This window comes from Eleutherodactylus coqui, chromosome 5, assembly GCF_035609145.1.
Source record: "Eleutherodactylus coqui strain aEleCoq1 chromosome 5, aEleCoq1.hap1, whole genome shotgun sequence".
Lineage (NCBI taxonomy): Eukaryota > Metazoa > Chordata > Amphibia > Anura > Eleutherodactylidae > Eleutherodactylus > Eleutherodactylus coqui.
The window spans coordinates 268,532,396-268,546,653 of NC_089841.1; the positions used below are offsets into that span (position 1 = coordinate 268,532,396).

The 14,258-nt window shown below is 51.3% G+C and overlaps 1 protein-coding gene across 3 annotated transcripts in view; it reads right to left on the reverse strand.

Moving 5' to 3' along the window:
* R3HDM4 (R3H domain containing 4) overlaps positions 1-13,918 on the reverse strand; it is a 40,888-nt gene extending 26,970 nt beyond the window's left edge. For all 3 annotated transcript variants that reach the window (XM_066604656.1, XM_066604655.1, XM_066604657.1), the window contains exon 1: positions 13,765-13,918. In XM_066604656.1, coding sequence (XP_066460753.1) covers positions 13,765-13,868 — 104 coding nt within the window. In that variant the 5' untranslated portion in view covers positions 13,869-13,918. The remainder of the gene's footprint in view (positions 1-13,764) is intronic.
* Between the last annotated feature and the right edge of the window lie 340 nt (positions 13,919-14,258).

Consider the following 14,258-nt stretch of genomic DNA (forward strand, 5'->3'; position numbering starts at 1 on the left):
CGCTGGGTGAGGTGGCGTTCTGCGGCATATGGCGCTGCGCATGACAGTTGTAGAATGGGAAGTCATACCATGTCCTAATAGACATGCATTCTGCCCACTTCCTATTCTGTCCCTATTTGCACAGTCGGTTAGAGCCCATGGACTGGACTGTCCATAGTAATGGATGGCAGTCATGTGATCCCTAGAGTTCAACTCAGTACCACTGGCTGCAGCGCCGCCGCTCCTATCCTCCGCTCCCCGTCTCCTCTGTGCCGGGTGGGGTGGTCACAGGCCCCCTGCACACGGGCGGGTCGGACCCTGCATGTGGGATTCCCACAGCAGAGTTAGACCGGGTGCCAGGCCTGCTTACCTGTCCGGCGTCTTCTCCTATGCTGCCAATTTGCCAGGAGGTACATGCACAATACAGGGGATGCTGCGCCGTCGCTATGGCGATAAGGTGGCCTCCTGGTTCTGCGAATATGCCGGCCAACGCATGCGCAACTGAGAGGACGCTGTGCTGTCACTATAGTGATGACTGCAGAATGGCTGCGGCAAGGATGGCTCCCATTGACTTCAATTGAAGCCGGCCGTGCGTATCCCGCTGAAAATCGCAGCATGCTGATTTTTCCCGCGAGCAGAAAATCCGCTCATGAAATCCTGTTACTCCATAGCATGCTGTGGGCTGGATCTGCTGCGAAATCTAGAGGCGGACACCCGCTCCACAGTTCACAATGCAGATCCGCCTGTTGGCAGGAGGCCATACGGATGTTAATAAGGTCAACCAGAAAACAACCCCTCACTCAGGAGACGGGCCGGGGTCCCATCGATTTCAGTGAGTGCAGTTACAAGCACCAGCCACTACACCGGGGTTGGAGCACCAGCCAACGCTCTGACCCTGGTGTGTAGCTGGCATTGCCTGGAAACCCCCTTTAACCCGTTCTAATCCAATTTCCCTGCCCCCGCACGCTCGCCAGCTCCTCTAGTTTGGGTGGGAAAGTGTTGTTGTTGCTTCCTTGGAATTACTCAACAGAATCACATAAAAAGGACCTCAAATGAGGATTTTATTAGCAATTTTTTGAAAGTTAACAATTTCCAATCCAGTATCGGCCCTCATCGGACATTGAGGTTTCCCAGGATAGCTCTGATATCGGACAACGGCCGATGCGTTCCCAACTGTAGCATAGTATGCAGAAGAGCCTCCAACATTGGCGCGCCGTCCTGCATACAGGCTGACACCAGCAGGACGGCGTATTCCGTGCGACGCACACGATACGCGGGGAATGGAGTCAATGACGGGACATTGATGGTCACTGGTCCCTCCCACTTGTGTATATACATTGCATATAACACGCGCAGCACGCTCCGTTTTACAGCATATGACACATGATAGCGCCTAAGGTCACTCTCACACTAGCGGGTTTTTTACAGCGTTTAGCGGCGTTAAAAACATTCGCTAAACATGCTGCACTAAGCCTCCATTCATCTCGGTGGGGCTTTTAATCCGTGTGTCTTAGTGCAGCATTTATAATAGGTGCTAAAGCAAACGATATATGTTCTATTCTCAAGTGTTCGGGGTGCTTTGGACGCCACGCACCGCCCATTGAAGCGAGTGGGGTGCACTACGCTGTGTAACACTGCCTACTACGCCACCCGAAGGGGAAAATGGTGACGTCATCAGCTGACTTATCCTGAGGAGTGTCAGTCCCAGAGAACCCCTTTAAGTATGGCAAGCTCCTCAACCAGTCCCCCTTCTAGGACATTCATGCGCCCCAGCCATCTCTGTGAGACCCTCCAACATCTGGCTGGTGTAGTATGTTATATGTTCAATATCGCCCCGTCTAGAAGCAGCATAAAGGCTCATGTGAGGAGCGCAAGTACAGAAGACATCAAAGAGCAGCGCCAGAAGTCCCACAGCCCAAACGCAGGGAACAAAGCAGAGTCCGTGGACTGTTCCATCTCCAGTAACGGATGTCAATCACATGACCACATTATATCATGGATACTAAATTCGAGCCCGTCACATGACTAACTGTTGCCCCTAGACCAACTGTTTATATACACAGTGATGAACGGATCTGAAGAAGCTACCCGGACTGGGAACAAATCCCATGTAGTTTTTGTGGATCTGAAGTGCAAAGACATCAATTAAAAAAATATTTGGCCTCAGCAGAAAATAATTAACCCCACTGGACTTGTTCCATCCTGCCGTTATGGCGCAGCGACTGTGCGTGCGGATCCGGGGCGACTGAGATATTTAAGGGTCCTACACTTTATATAATCGTTCACTCGGGCAGCCCGTTTAACCCCTTAGTGCCCAAGTCAAATTTTGGAAATCTGACTTGAGTCACTTTAAACATAGAATAACTCCGTAAAGGTTTTGCATATCCAAGTGATTCGGACATTTTTCGCCACATATTGTGCTTCATTTAGGTGGTAAAAAAAAAGACAGAGAATTTATTTATATTTATTAAAAGCACCAAATATGTGCAAACATACTGTACACATTTTTGATGTGATATCCATCTGTTTACTTTATTCTGGAAGCACGTTTGAAAAAAAACTGTTTTTATAACCATTTAGGAGACTTACAAATTTAACATTACTTAACAAAGAATGATAGATAACCCCACAAATGACCACATTTTAAAAACTACACTCCTTAATGTACTCACTGAGGGGGTCCGGAGTATTTTGACTCCAGTCTTTTTCAGGAATTAATGCAATTTAGAGGAGAAAAAAAATAAAATTTCATATTTTTGCAAATGTAATTTTAAAGACAGGATTTTTTTCTATTGTGCACCTGAAAATGGATCCCCCCGTTTGTCCCATATTCATACCCATTGTGGCCCTAATCTTATGCCCATAGGCACAACGGGGCCCAAACCAAAAAGACCATTACACTTCAACTGGTTTTTAACTTTTACGTGATCGCCATTATCCACTGGATAACGGGGTCACGTGACTGGGCACTGCTTTCTGCGGCCCTCGATCACTACTTCAGGCCCTCGGCTATCTTTAGTAGCCAGGAGATTTTAAGTTTCCTGTGCCCTCGGCAGCTTTTGCGATTGCGTCCGTTATTTTGCCGACGGGTGCACGTCGCGAAGCTGGGGAAAGGTTTATGGATAAAAGATCTCGTTGGGGGGATATCGCCGGAGACCTTAGGTACAGAATCGCATTAGATATGATCGTGAGGAGAGAGGAAACAAACTTTTTAACCTTTTTTTTTGTTTTACACACTTTTTTTTAACTTGACATGATCGCCATTCTCCATTGGATAACGGCGATCATGTGACTGGGAACCGCATACAGGGGTGCCCGGTAGCATCTTCCTGCTCTGGGCTACTCATACTAGCAGAGAGATTTTAAAATCACCCGGGCTGCTCAGCTTTCTGCGCAGGCGCCTACGTTTTAAGTCTGACACGAATGCGCAGAAGACGGCGCCAGGTCCTGAAAGGACTAGAACACTGCAGGATATCAAGGACAGAAGTGATTAGTCTCGGCTTCCCTCATGGATCTAAAACTAACTTTCTTTCACTTTTTATGAACTTTTATGCGATCGCCATGACAGATCCAGGTTGTCGGCTACCTCTGGCAGCCGACAGTAGGGAGCCGTCACGTCCAAGGTCCCCACAGCTTTAACCCCTTAGTGACCAAGCCTGCTTGCGCCTTAATGACCAGGCCAAATTTTGCAAATCTGACACGTGTCACTTTAGCATGGAAAAACACCAGAAAGGTTTTGCATATCCAAGTGATTCTGACATTGTTTTTTCGCCACATGTTGTACTTCATTTAGGTGGAAAAAAAAAAGACCGATAGAATTTGTGTTTATTTATTAAAAGCGCCAAAATTGGGAAAATTTTGAAAAAAAATCGTCATTTTTTCACATTTCCAACTGCGATATCTCAAATATGTGCAAACATAATATAGAAATTTTTGCTAAGATTTATATTTCCATCCGTTTACTTTATTTTGGGCGCACATTGGAAAAACTTTCGTTTTTTTTTTAACCATTTAGGAGACGTACAAATGTAACATTACTTTTCAGCATTTTGAGGGACACTTTGTTTTCCTACACCAAGCCAAGATTGGAAAGGCTCATAGGAGTCAAAATGATAGATACCCCCACAAGTGACCCCATTTTAAAAACTACACCCTTTAACGTATTCACTGAAGGGTCTCATGAGTATTTTAACCCCACAGTTTTTTTTTTTTCCAAGAGTCAATGCAATTTAGAAGAGAAAAACTAAAATTTCATATTTTTGCAAATATGTCATTTTAAAGACAGGACTTTTTTCTATAGTACACATGAAAATTAGGATTTGCACCCCAGAATGGATACCCCTGTTTGTCCCGTGCTCAGAAACTTACCCATTGTGGCCCTAATCTTACGTCTGTATGCACAATGGGGCCCAAAATGAAAGGAGCAATCGGTGGCTTTCGGAACAGAAATTTTGCTTGAAGGAGATTTGGGCCCTATTGCACACTTGTAGAGCCATTGAGTGAGCAAAACGATGGAGAACCCCCACAAGTGACCCCATTTTGAAAAGTAGACCCCCTAACGAATTTCTCTAGGGGTATGATGACTTTTTTGACTTCAGTTTTTGAATGAATCTAAGCCAAGCAGAAGGAAAAAAATATGATTTTCATTTTTTTGCCAATTGTGTCAATTTAAAAACTGTTTTTTTTGGATAGTGTACATAGGAATGAAGACATTCACCCCAAAATGGATACCCCCGTTTCTCCTGTGTTCAGAAACATACCCATTGTGGCCCTAATCTACTTAAAGGAAACATAGCTAGGCCTATAATGGAAGGAGCACCCGTTGGATTTCAGGGTACAACGGAATAAATTCCAGGCCCCATTGCCCACTTGTAGAGCCATTGAGCATCCAAAACGATAGAGAACCCCCTCAAATGACCCCATTTTGAAAACTAGACCCCTTAACAAATTCATCTAGGGGTGTGCTGCATATTTTGACCCCAAAGTATTTGAATGAATCTAAGCAAAGCAAAAGGAAACAATTACGATTTTCATTTGTTTGGCAATTTTGTCAATTTAAAAACTGTTTTTTTTGTACAGTGTACATAGGAATGAAGACTTTCACCCCAAAATGGATACCCCCGTTTGTCCCGTGTTCAGAAACATACCCAATGTGGCCCTAATCTACTTACAGGACACATGGCTAGGCCCATAATGGAGGGAATGCCCGCTGGATTTCAGGGTAGAACTGAATAAATTCCAGGCCCCATTGCCCACTTATACAGAAAAAAAAATTGACTTCCTAAAAATAATCCCCCCCCCCCCCCGCCCCCACGCCATCCCCATTTTTTTGGCATTCCCTAAATATTAGATAAAGGTAATAATATAAACTGCGTTTTATGTCCGAAGACAGGGATAATTACGGAGGCTGGTTGGGTTGGGCACATGGGGCAAGAAAACCGGGTACCCCCCCCCCCCTCCTCTCATGTATTTTGGGGGGGTATTTCGTAACCTCAGCGGCGGGTGTGGGGTGTAGAAAGTGGCGCTCTGTGAGGCTTTGTAATCTTGCTGCGGTGCGGCGGTCTCACAGAGAAGGCGCTCAACAAGCTGCTCCTGGAACTGCAGGAAGACTAACGTTCCCGGGGCTTCTTGTAAATTACGGATTACAGGTAGCGGTCTGAATAACGCCGGGCTCACACAGCCGTAGGCGGAATCCGCTTGCGGAGGCCCCGCAGCGGATCCCATCTGTGAGCCCGGCTGTGACCCTGCGTACGGCCGCGTAATGTTCTGCGCATAACTGCCTACTCACACAGGCGGTTTTTTGTTTATATTTCCCGCGCCGTCGCTTAGAGATGACCCGGGTACCCGCAGCCCGTACACAATGTGTTTGCATATGGGCTGCGGGTATATCAGCGGTCATAGAGCACAATGGGCTCTAGGTCGCGGATATCCGCGGTAAAATATAGCATGCCGTGTTCTGTTTCTGCGAGTGGATTACGTAATTCCGACCCGCTAATTGGGGGGAATTGTGTAATCCAATGCATGCGATTGATCCGTGGATTACCGCTGATCAAGCGCATGCAGAACCCGTAATTCCTCTCCGGTCATGTGTGACCGGCCTAATGTTAGTTCACTACTTTATCACATGACCGGGGACCGCTCAACGAGGCCGCCGTTCACTGCTCCAAGTACTCAGCAACCGTTGGTCGCTGGGAACAAGGAGATTTAAAATTTCCTGGGCTCCCCAGCTCCTGCGAATGTGTCTGGCATTTTGCCGGCGGGCACATACCCAGAAGCTGGCAGGATCCATGGAGGATAATCGCATCTGGATTCAAATGCGGAATCCTCCGAGAAGATGTTTCATCTCCTCTCACTGATCGCATCAGTGAGGGGAGATGAAACTGCCACTTTTTAAAGAACTTTTACGTGATCGCCATTATGCATTGGATAACGGCGATCACGTGACCAGTAACCGCATACGGCGCCCCCCGTGACATCTCCAGGCTCTTGGCTACCTTTGGTAGCCAGCAGCAGGGAGATTTTACATTTCTTGGGCAATCTTTCACTTTTGCGCATGCGTCCGGCATTATGCTGACGGGCGCATGCGCAGAAGCTGGGGTAAGGTCCACGGATCAACATCCCCACCAGGGAACAAATCCGGGACCTTGGGTACGTAAATTCATCCCCCCTTACGGATACGATCTGCCGGGCTCGCCGGCTTCTGCGCATGCGCGCCACATTGGCACATCGCAGAAGCCAGCGGGGGGTCCCGACACCGGCCGGAGGACATCGGTGGACCTGAGGTGAGTATTGATCCATGAGGGGAGGTGAAACTTCTCTTTTTTTTTTTTACACTTTTTTTTCACTGACATCTCCTGCCTCCCGGCTACCTACAGGAGCTGGGAGCCAGGAGATTTTAAATTTCCCGCGCCGCCGAGCCTTCTGCGCATGCGGCTGACGTAATGCCGCCTGGCGCGCATGCGCAGAAGGATGGCTACGGGGCCCGAAGCATCGGGACAGCGGGGAGCCGTGCCGCGAGGCCTCGGTGAGTAATTTCAGCTGCTCCGATGGATCCGATCCATCAGGGCAGCTGAATATGTCACCTTTTTTGCAGATTTCCTTTTTTGCGATCGGCGCTATCCATTGCATAGCGCCGATCACAATGCCGGGGGGGGGGGGGGGGGGGGGGGGGGTCCGAACAGCCCGGGATGACAGCTCCATGCTGTCAGCTACCTGCGGACACCGACAGCATGGAGCTGTCACGTCCAGAGCCCACGGGGCTTTATTCTCTGCAGGACACATGTTTTTACGTCCTCAGAGAATAAAGCCCACTTCGGGAGGACGTGAAAAGGCTATGGGCTGGTCGTTAAGGGGTTAATCGCCAGAGCGAGTTCGTTTTTACTGCCCTAGGGATTCAAGCCCAGCAAGCCAGTTCATAAAAACACTATGGGGCAGTCACTAAGGAGTAAAAAAAAAAAAATTTTTTTTTTTTTTAAACCGCAAATCATTCAGTTGCCTGTACTGGTGAATGAGCAATTCGTGCTCCAACCGAACAAAGATTTATATGTCTTCCATTAGCGAATGCATCATCATCCATCGCCGGCTGCGTTCACACAGAATAAGATCGCTCAAATGCAAACAATCCTGCAGTTTTTTTAAATGACAATATTTCTGTGTAAAAGCTCCTTCCATAAGAGCGGAAGCGCAGGGGGGGTGACTAGCGAGGCGCTGGGGACGAGCGGAGGCCCAGGGGGGTGACCAGCGAGGCGCTGGGGACGAGCGGAGGCCCAGGGGGGTGACCAGCGAGGCGCTGGGGACGAGCGGAGGCCCAGGGGGGTGACCAGCGAGGCGCTGGGGACGAGCGGAGGCCCAGGGGGGTGACCAGCGAGGCGCTGGGGAGATCAGACGTACAAGCTGCCGCTCACTGATAGACGGAATGACTACCGCGGCTGCTGGGCAACGCCTGATAACAGCGGCTGAAGACATTTCAACATCACTTCCTGCATGTTTGTCTTCAAAGTTCTTGTAGTTCAGCAGTTTACAAGAAAGCTGTATATTTGTGTGTATAACAACGGAGAACAAAGATCTCATGGGGGCTGGAATGGTAGACCTTGCTGCGGGTACTCTTATGCTGCGGGTACTCTTATGCTGCGGGTACTCTTATGCCGCTGATCCCAAATATCCCATCCATTTCCTTCTAGGAGCTCCAGTATTGGAGATATTCCTTAGGGCGCCCTCTGTTGGTGTTAGGTTTCCTTTATTTTCGAAATAGTATTTGCTGACCATTAGTACTTATTAACCCCTTAAAGGGGTTGTCCCGCGAAAGCAAGTGGGGATATACACTTCTGTATGGCCATATTAATGCACTTTGTAATGTACATTGTGCATTAATTATGAGCCATACAGAAGTTATCAGAAGTTATTCACTTACCTGCTCCGTTGCTGGCGTCCCCGTCTCCATGGTGCCGTCTAATTTCAGTGTCTAATCGCCCGATTAGACGCGCTTGCGCAGTCCGGTCTTCTCCCTGGTGAATGGGGCGGCTCGTGCCGGAGAGCTGGTCCTCGTAGCTCCGCCCCGTCACGTGTGCCGATTCCAGCCAATCAGGAGGCTGGAATCGGCAATGGACCGCACAGAGCCCACGGTGCGCCATGGGAGAAGACCTGCGGTGCACCGTGGGTGAAGATCCCAGCGGCCATCTTAGTAAGGTAAGGAAGAAGTCGCCGCAGCGCGGGGATTCGGGTAAGTACTAAACGTTTTTTTTTTTTTTTTTTTTAACACATGCATCGGGTTTGTCTCGCGCCGAACAGGGGGGGCCTATTGAAAAAAAAAAAAAACAGTTTCGGCGCGGGACAACCCCTTTAAGGACAGACCTTTTTTTCCCCCCCTTTAAAAAAAAAATAAAATCGTAACTCCTTTATTTATCCATCGCCGTCGCTGTATGAGGTCTTGTTTTTTGCGGGACGAGTTGTATTCCTCAATGGTGCTATTTAATGTACTAAAAAACTTTTTAAAAATTAAGCGGTGCAAGGTAAAAAAAACCAAAAAAAACCATACCCCCATCTTTCAGTGCATCTTGTTTCTACAGCACACAAACTGCAACAACAATGACCTGATAACTTTATTCTACGGGTCGGTACGATATCAAAACTTCTATGGTCTCTTTTTTTTTTTTTTCAAAAACATTAAATTTTTGGTCATTATTTTCTGCCGCCATCTTCTCCGCACAATAACTTTTTTCTGTCGATGTCGTCCTGCAAGGGCTTCTTGTTTTGCGAGACATTCTTTAGTCTACGTTGGTACCATTTCGTAATAGTAGAGCGAGGAGCAGCACTTCAGGGATATCGCTGTAACAGACCGAGCTCAGCAGTCGCACCGCTGCAGATACGCTGCGGGTTCTGTGCAGAATAACCCCTTGTGACGCCGGGGGCGAGGATCCATCCGGACTGGAATCGCACCATTGCTGATCCTCGCTCTACTATCGGGAATCATGTTTTTTGGGGATGTAATGGTCCGGATCCTGGTGGCAGCCTGCAGTTACTTGGCGTTTGGCTCTCCCGGTGGGATAAACCTTCATTGTGCTGCCGTTGTCAGACTCTTACGTTCCTCTAGGTATCATTTCGGAATACACACGGCTTTTTGATCATCTTTTATTCTATTTTTTATAGAAGACAGGGTGACAGAAAAAAAAAATCTGCATTTCTGGGGGGGGGGGGGGGTTTGGACGACGCTCATCATGCGGGGTAAACAATGCACTACTTTGATAGATCGGACTTTTACAGACGCGCCAATACTAAAAACGTATTTTTGTTTTATGATTTCGCTTTTTTTTTTATTATAGATATGGCAAAAAGGGAGTGATTTAAACTTTGAATTTTTTTTTTTTTTTTTCATTTGGCAAAACTTTATTGATCTGATTTTTACGCTTACGGAATAAGTTGGCGCTACAGAAATAACAAGCTTTATTTTTCTACATATGATACATATCGCCGCCAGACATCACACGTGAGTGTGCAGACACTGAAGAGAATTGGAAGGGTTGCAGCTACACATGTAGAACCATTCCTGCGCTGAGTACAGACAAGCTACAAGCAGGTAAATTCGATGGACCACAAATCCGGGATTCATGATAGACCAGCGTTTCCAAGACTCAGCGGTCGATGCTTTGTAGGGCTGTAGAGCATTTCCTTGGGAACTATAAGGCCACTAACTCCGGGGACCGTGTGGAGGATGGGCTCACTTCTGTTCCTGAACACTCGGGTGTGAAGCCTGGTGGAGACAACGATTTAGATGTCTTTTGTGCGACAATCCTTGTGCGCATTACACAGCAAGAGCATCGCTCAAACGCTGACCGATCACTTTGCACTCCGAGCGGAGGATGCAGAAGACAAGCAGGGCCGCTTGTCTTCTGCATCCAGCTGTTGCCCGCTCGGAGCGCCCCGCTGTTATACAGCTGAGCGCTCCGAGCCGGGGATGCAGAACACAGCTGGACCGCTCTTCTCTTCATACCCCGGCTGTATTCACTGAACAGGATATAGCTGAATCAGCTGTATCCCGCTGTGACCTCCTGATAAGGCTGATCTGTCAGCACACTGAAAGAACGATAAGCGACTCGTAACGAAAACTGCAGGAAGTCAGCGCAGTCAGACACAATGATTATCGCTCAAAAGACGGCTTTGAGAGAGAATTGTAGTGTCCAAATCAGCCTTAAAGGGGTTGTCCCGCGCCGAAACAGGTTTTTTTTTTTTTCAATAGCCCCCCCCGTTCGGTGCGAGACAACCCTGATGCAGGGGTTAAAAAAGAAAACCGGATAGTGCTTACCTGAATCCCCGCGCTCCAGTGACTTCTTACTTACCTGGTGAAGATGGCCGCCAGGATCTTCTCCCTCGGTGGACCGCAGGTCTTCTGTGCGGTCCATTGCCGATTCCAGCCTCCTGATTGGCTGGAATCGGCACGTGACGGGGCGGAGCTACAAGGAGCCGCTCTCCGGCACGAGCGGCCCCATTCAGAAAAGAAGAAGACCGGACTGCGCAAGCGCGTCTAATCGGGCGATTAGACGCTGAAAATTAGACGGCACCATGGAGACGAGGACGCCAGCAACGGAGCAGGTAAGTGAATAACTTCTGTATGGCTCATAATTAATGCACAATGTACATTACAAAGTGCATTAATATGGCCATACAGAAGTGTATACCCCCACTTGCTGCCGCGGGACAACCCCTTTAACATGAACGTCAGATTATGGATGATCTCCATATTGTCTTGGTGATTTAAGTGATTAAAGGGGTTCTGACATCAAAAAAAAAAAATTGTACTCACCTTGCCTGGCCTGGCCCGATCGCCAGGCATGTCCCCTCCAGCCGGCATCTTCTTCTGTGCCTTTAAAGCAGAGCAGGAGCGGTCAAAAAGACCGCTTCCTGCTCTGGTCCGTCCGTCAGGCACTTCCGAGGTCAACGGACGGGCGCTACGTCACAAGCAGTGCTTGCTGTGGGCGGCCCGTCCGTCCTGCTGAACTCCGGAGTGCTGCGCATGCGCAGTGGAGACGCGGCCCGTCCTGACTCCTGTCAGAGGGCACCTCTCCACTGCGCATGCGCGCGATCCCGGAGCAGCGCGGCTCGTGCAGACAGAAGAGGAGGAACAGCGCCTGCTGGGAGATGACCCCCCCGATGTCAACAACAACAGAAGAACAGGTAAGTATTATCTTTTTATGCTTTAGCAGCCATTAACCCATGGGTGTCCATTAGGCAGACCAGGGAACAATGGCTGCTAAAGCATAAAACATTATTTGTGTCAGAACCCCTTTAACAGGGTGATCTCACCAGGAAATAAGGACCATGAGAGAAGCATACGACGGCCGACAGCCGGCGACCTTCGGGGGACGCATACGACGGCCGGCGACCTTCGGGGGACGCATACGACGGCCGGTGAAACATCCAGCATGAATTTCCAGGAATGTCTCATGACAGTAATGCAGTTTCCGTGACGTCTCAAGGAAGAGCCTCTGGTTTATTCTGTGTTCTGGGATTCATCTTGCCTCCAGCGTCTGACGGCGTCATTACATGTATGATACAAGATGTGCGCATGGATACGTGTATACGGACAGATGTCATACGTGATGCAGAGAAACTAAGGTCGTTTTCAGAATCTATGACCCCCAAAAAGTTCAAACATCGCAGTCACCACAAATGGTGTTCCCCCGTGTGATGGTTTGTACGAGGCCACGATGTCAGCGCCCGCTGCTGCAGCCCGTTCATACGGCGCTCATTCCCTGTAAAGGCCCATTTACACCGGACGATTAGCGCTAAAACTTCGCTCATTGGCGATCGTTTTAGAGATAATCGGTGCGTGTAGATGGGCACGGGGCACCCGCATTTCAGCAGCCACACCGAAGGATCAGCAGCCACACCGCACCATTTTCACAACAATCATCTCTGGAGTTTATCAATACCAAGGACGTCCGCCTGAACCACCAGATAACACCCCACTCAGAGCCCCCCCCCCCCCCCACACACACACAGAGAGCCCCAGCGGGCACCCCCCCCCCACACACACACAGAGAGCCCCAGCGGGCACCCCCCCCCCACACACACACAGAGAGCCCCAGCGGGCACCCCCCCCCCACACACACACAGAGAGCCCCAGCGGGCACCCCCCCCCCACACACACACAGAGAGCCCCAGCGGGCACCCCCCCCCCACACACACACAGAGAGCCCCAGCGGGCACCCCCCCCCCACACACACACAGAGAGCCCCAGCGGGCACCCCCCCCCCACACACACACAGAGAGCCCCAGCGGGCACCCCCCCCCACACACACACAGAGAGCCCCAGCGGGCACCCCCCCCCCCCACACACACAGAGAGCCCCAGCGGGCACCCCCCCCCCCCCACACACACACAGAGAGCCCCAGCGGGCACCCCCCCCCCCCCACACACACAGAGAGCCCCAGCGGGCACCCCCCCCCCCCCCCACACACACAGAGAGCCCCAGCGGGCACCCCCCCCCCCCCCCCACACACACACAGAGAGCCCCAGCGGGCACCCCCCCCCCCCACACACACACACAGAGAGCCCCAGCGGGCACCCCCCCCCCCACACACACACACACACAGAGAGCCCCAGCGGGCACCCTCCCCACACACAGAGAGCCCCAGCGGGCACCCCTCCCCACACACACAGAGAGCCCCAGCGGGCACCCCTCCCCACACACACAGAGAGCCCCAGCGGGCACCCCTCCCCACACACACAGAGAGCCCCAGCGGGCACCCCTCCCCACACACACAGAGAGCCCCAGCGGGCACCCCTCCCCACACACACAGAGAGCCCCAGCGGGCACCCCTCCCCACACACACAGAGAGCCCCAGCGGGCACCCCTCCCCACACACACAGAGAGCCCCAGCGGGCACCCCTCCCCACACACACAGAGAGCCCCAGCGGGCACCCCTCCCCACACACAGAGAGCCCCAGCGGGCACCCCTCCCCACACACACACAGAGAGCCCCAGCGGGCACCCCCCCCCCACACACACACAGAGAGCCCCAGCGGGCACCCTCCCCCCCACACACACAGAGCCCCCACTCACGCACGCCCCCCATACACAAATGAGACCCCAGCGGGCACACTCCCCACAGCCCGTTAGTATGGCCGCCGGCACTCAGAGCTCCGGAGGGCCGCTAGCTGCTGCCCACGCCCAGCGGCGCCCATGACTGCTCCGCGGATGAGTCGGTGGCAGCGGAGGGATACAGTGATGAGGTCGGCGAGCGCAGCGCCCCGCGGCTATACTGACACCCGTCTGTCCCCGCCACTCACCGCGGGCTCTCCGGTGGCCCCTCAGCCTCGCTGCCCCGGTTAGTCACCATCCTGCACACGGCAGCCTCTACGGTGTTGTCGTCTCCTGGAGGAAATGACGTCATGAGCGCCGCGCCTTCGAGGTCAGGCGATGACGTCACCAACCAGTCAGGCCGGTCCGCTCATAGTGACGTAAGGTATCGGTGGGGCGTCAGTGAGGGCGGACTGCTAGCCCTCCGGTACCCGTTATGGGGGCCCCGCTTGTTCAGACAGCTCCTCCGGGCCCCCGCCGATCTAAACCATCTTAAAGGGCACGTCTGGGGTAATTATATAAAACAAGAACTGGACGTATAACCTGCTGCGGCGGCGCTCGCTGGCTGCTGCAGCCGATGACGTGTCGGCGCTCGCTGGCTGCTGCAGCCAATGACGTGTCGGCGCTCACTGGTTACTGCAGCCTATAAACCTGACGCCACAGGGGGCTCATTCTCATGTACTCCGCAGCGTGCACTGCCATG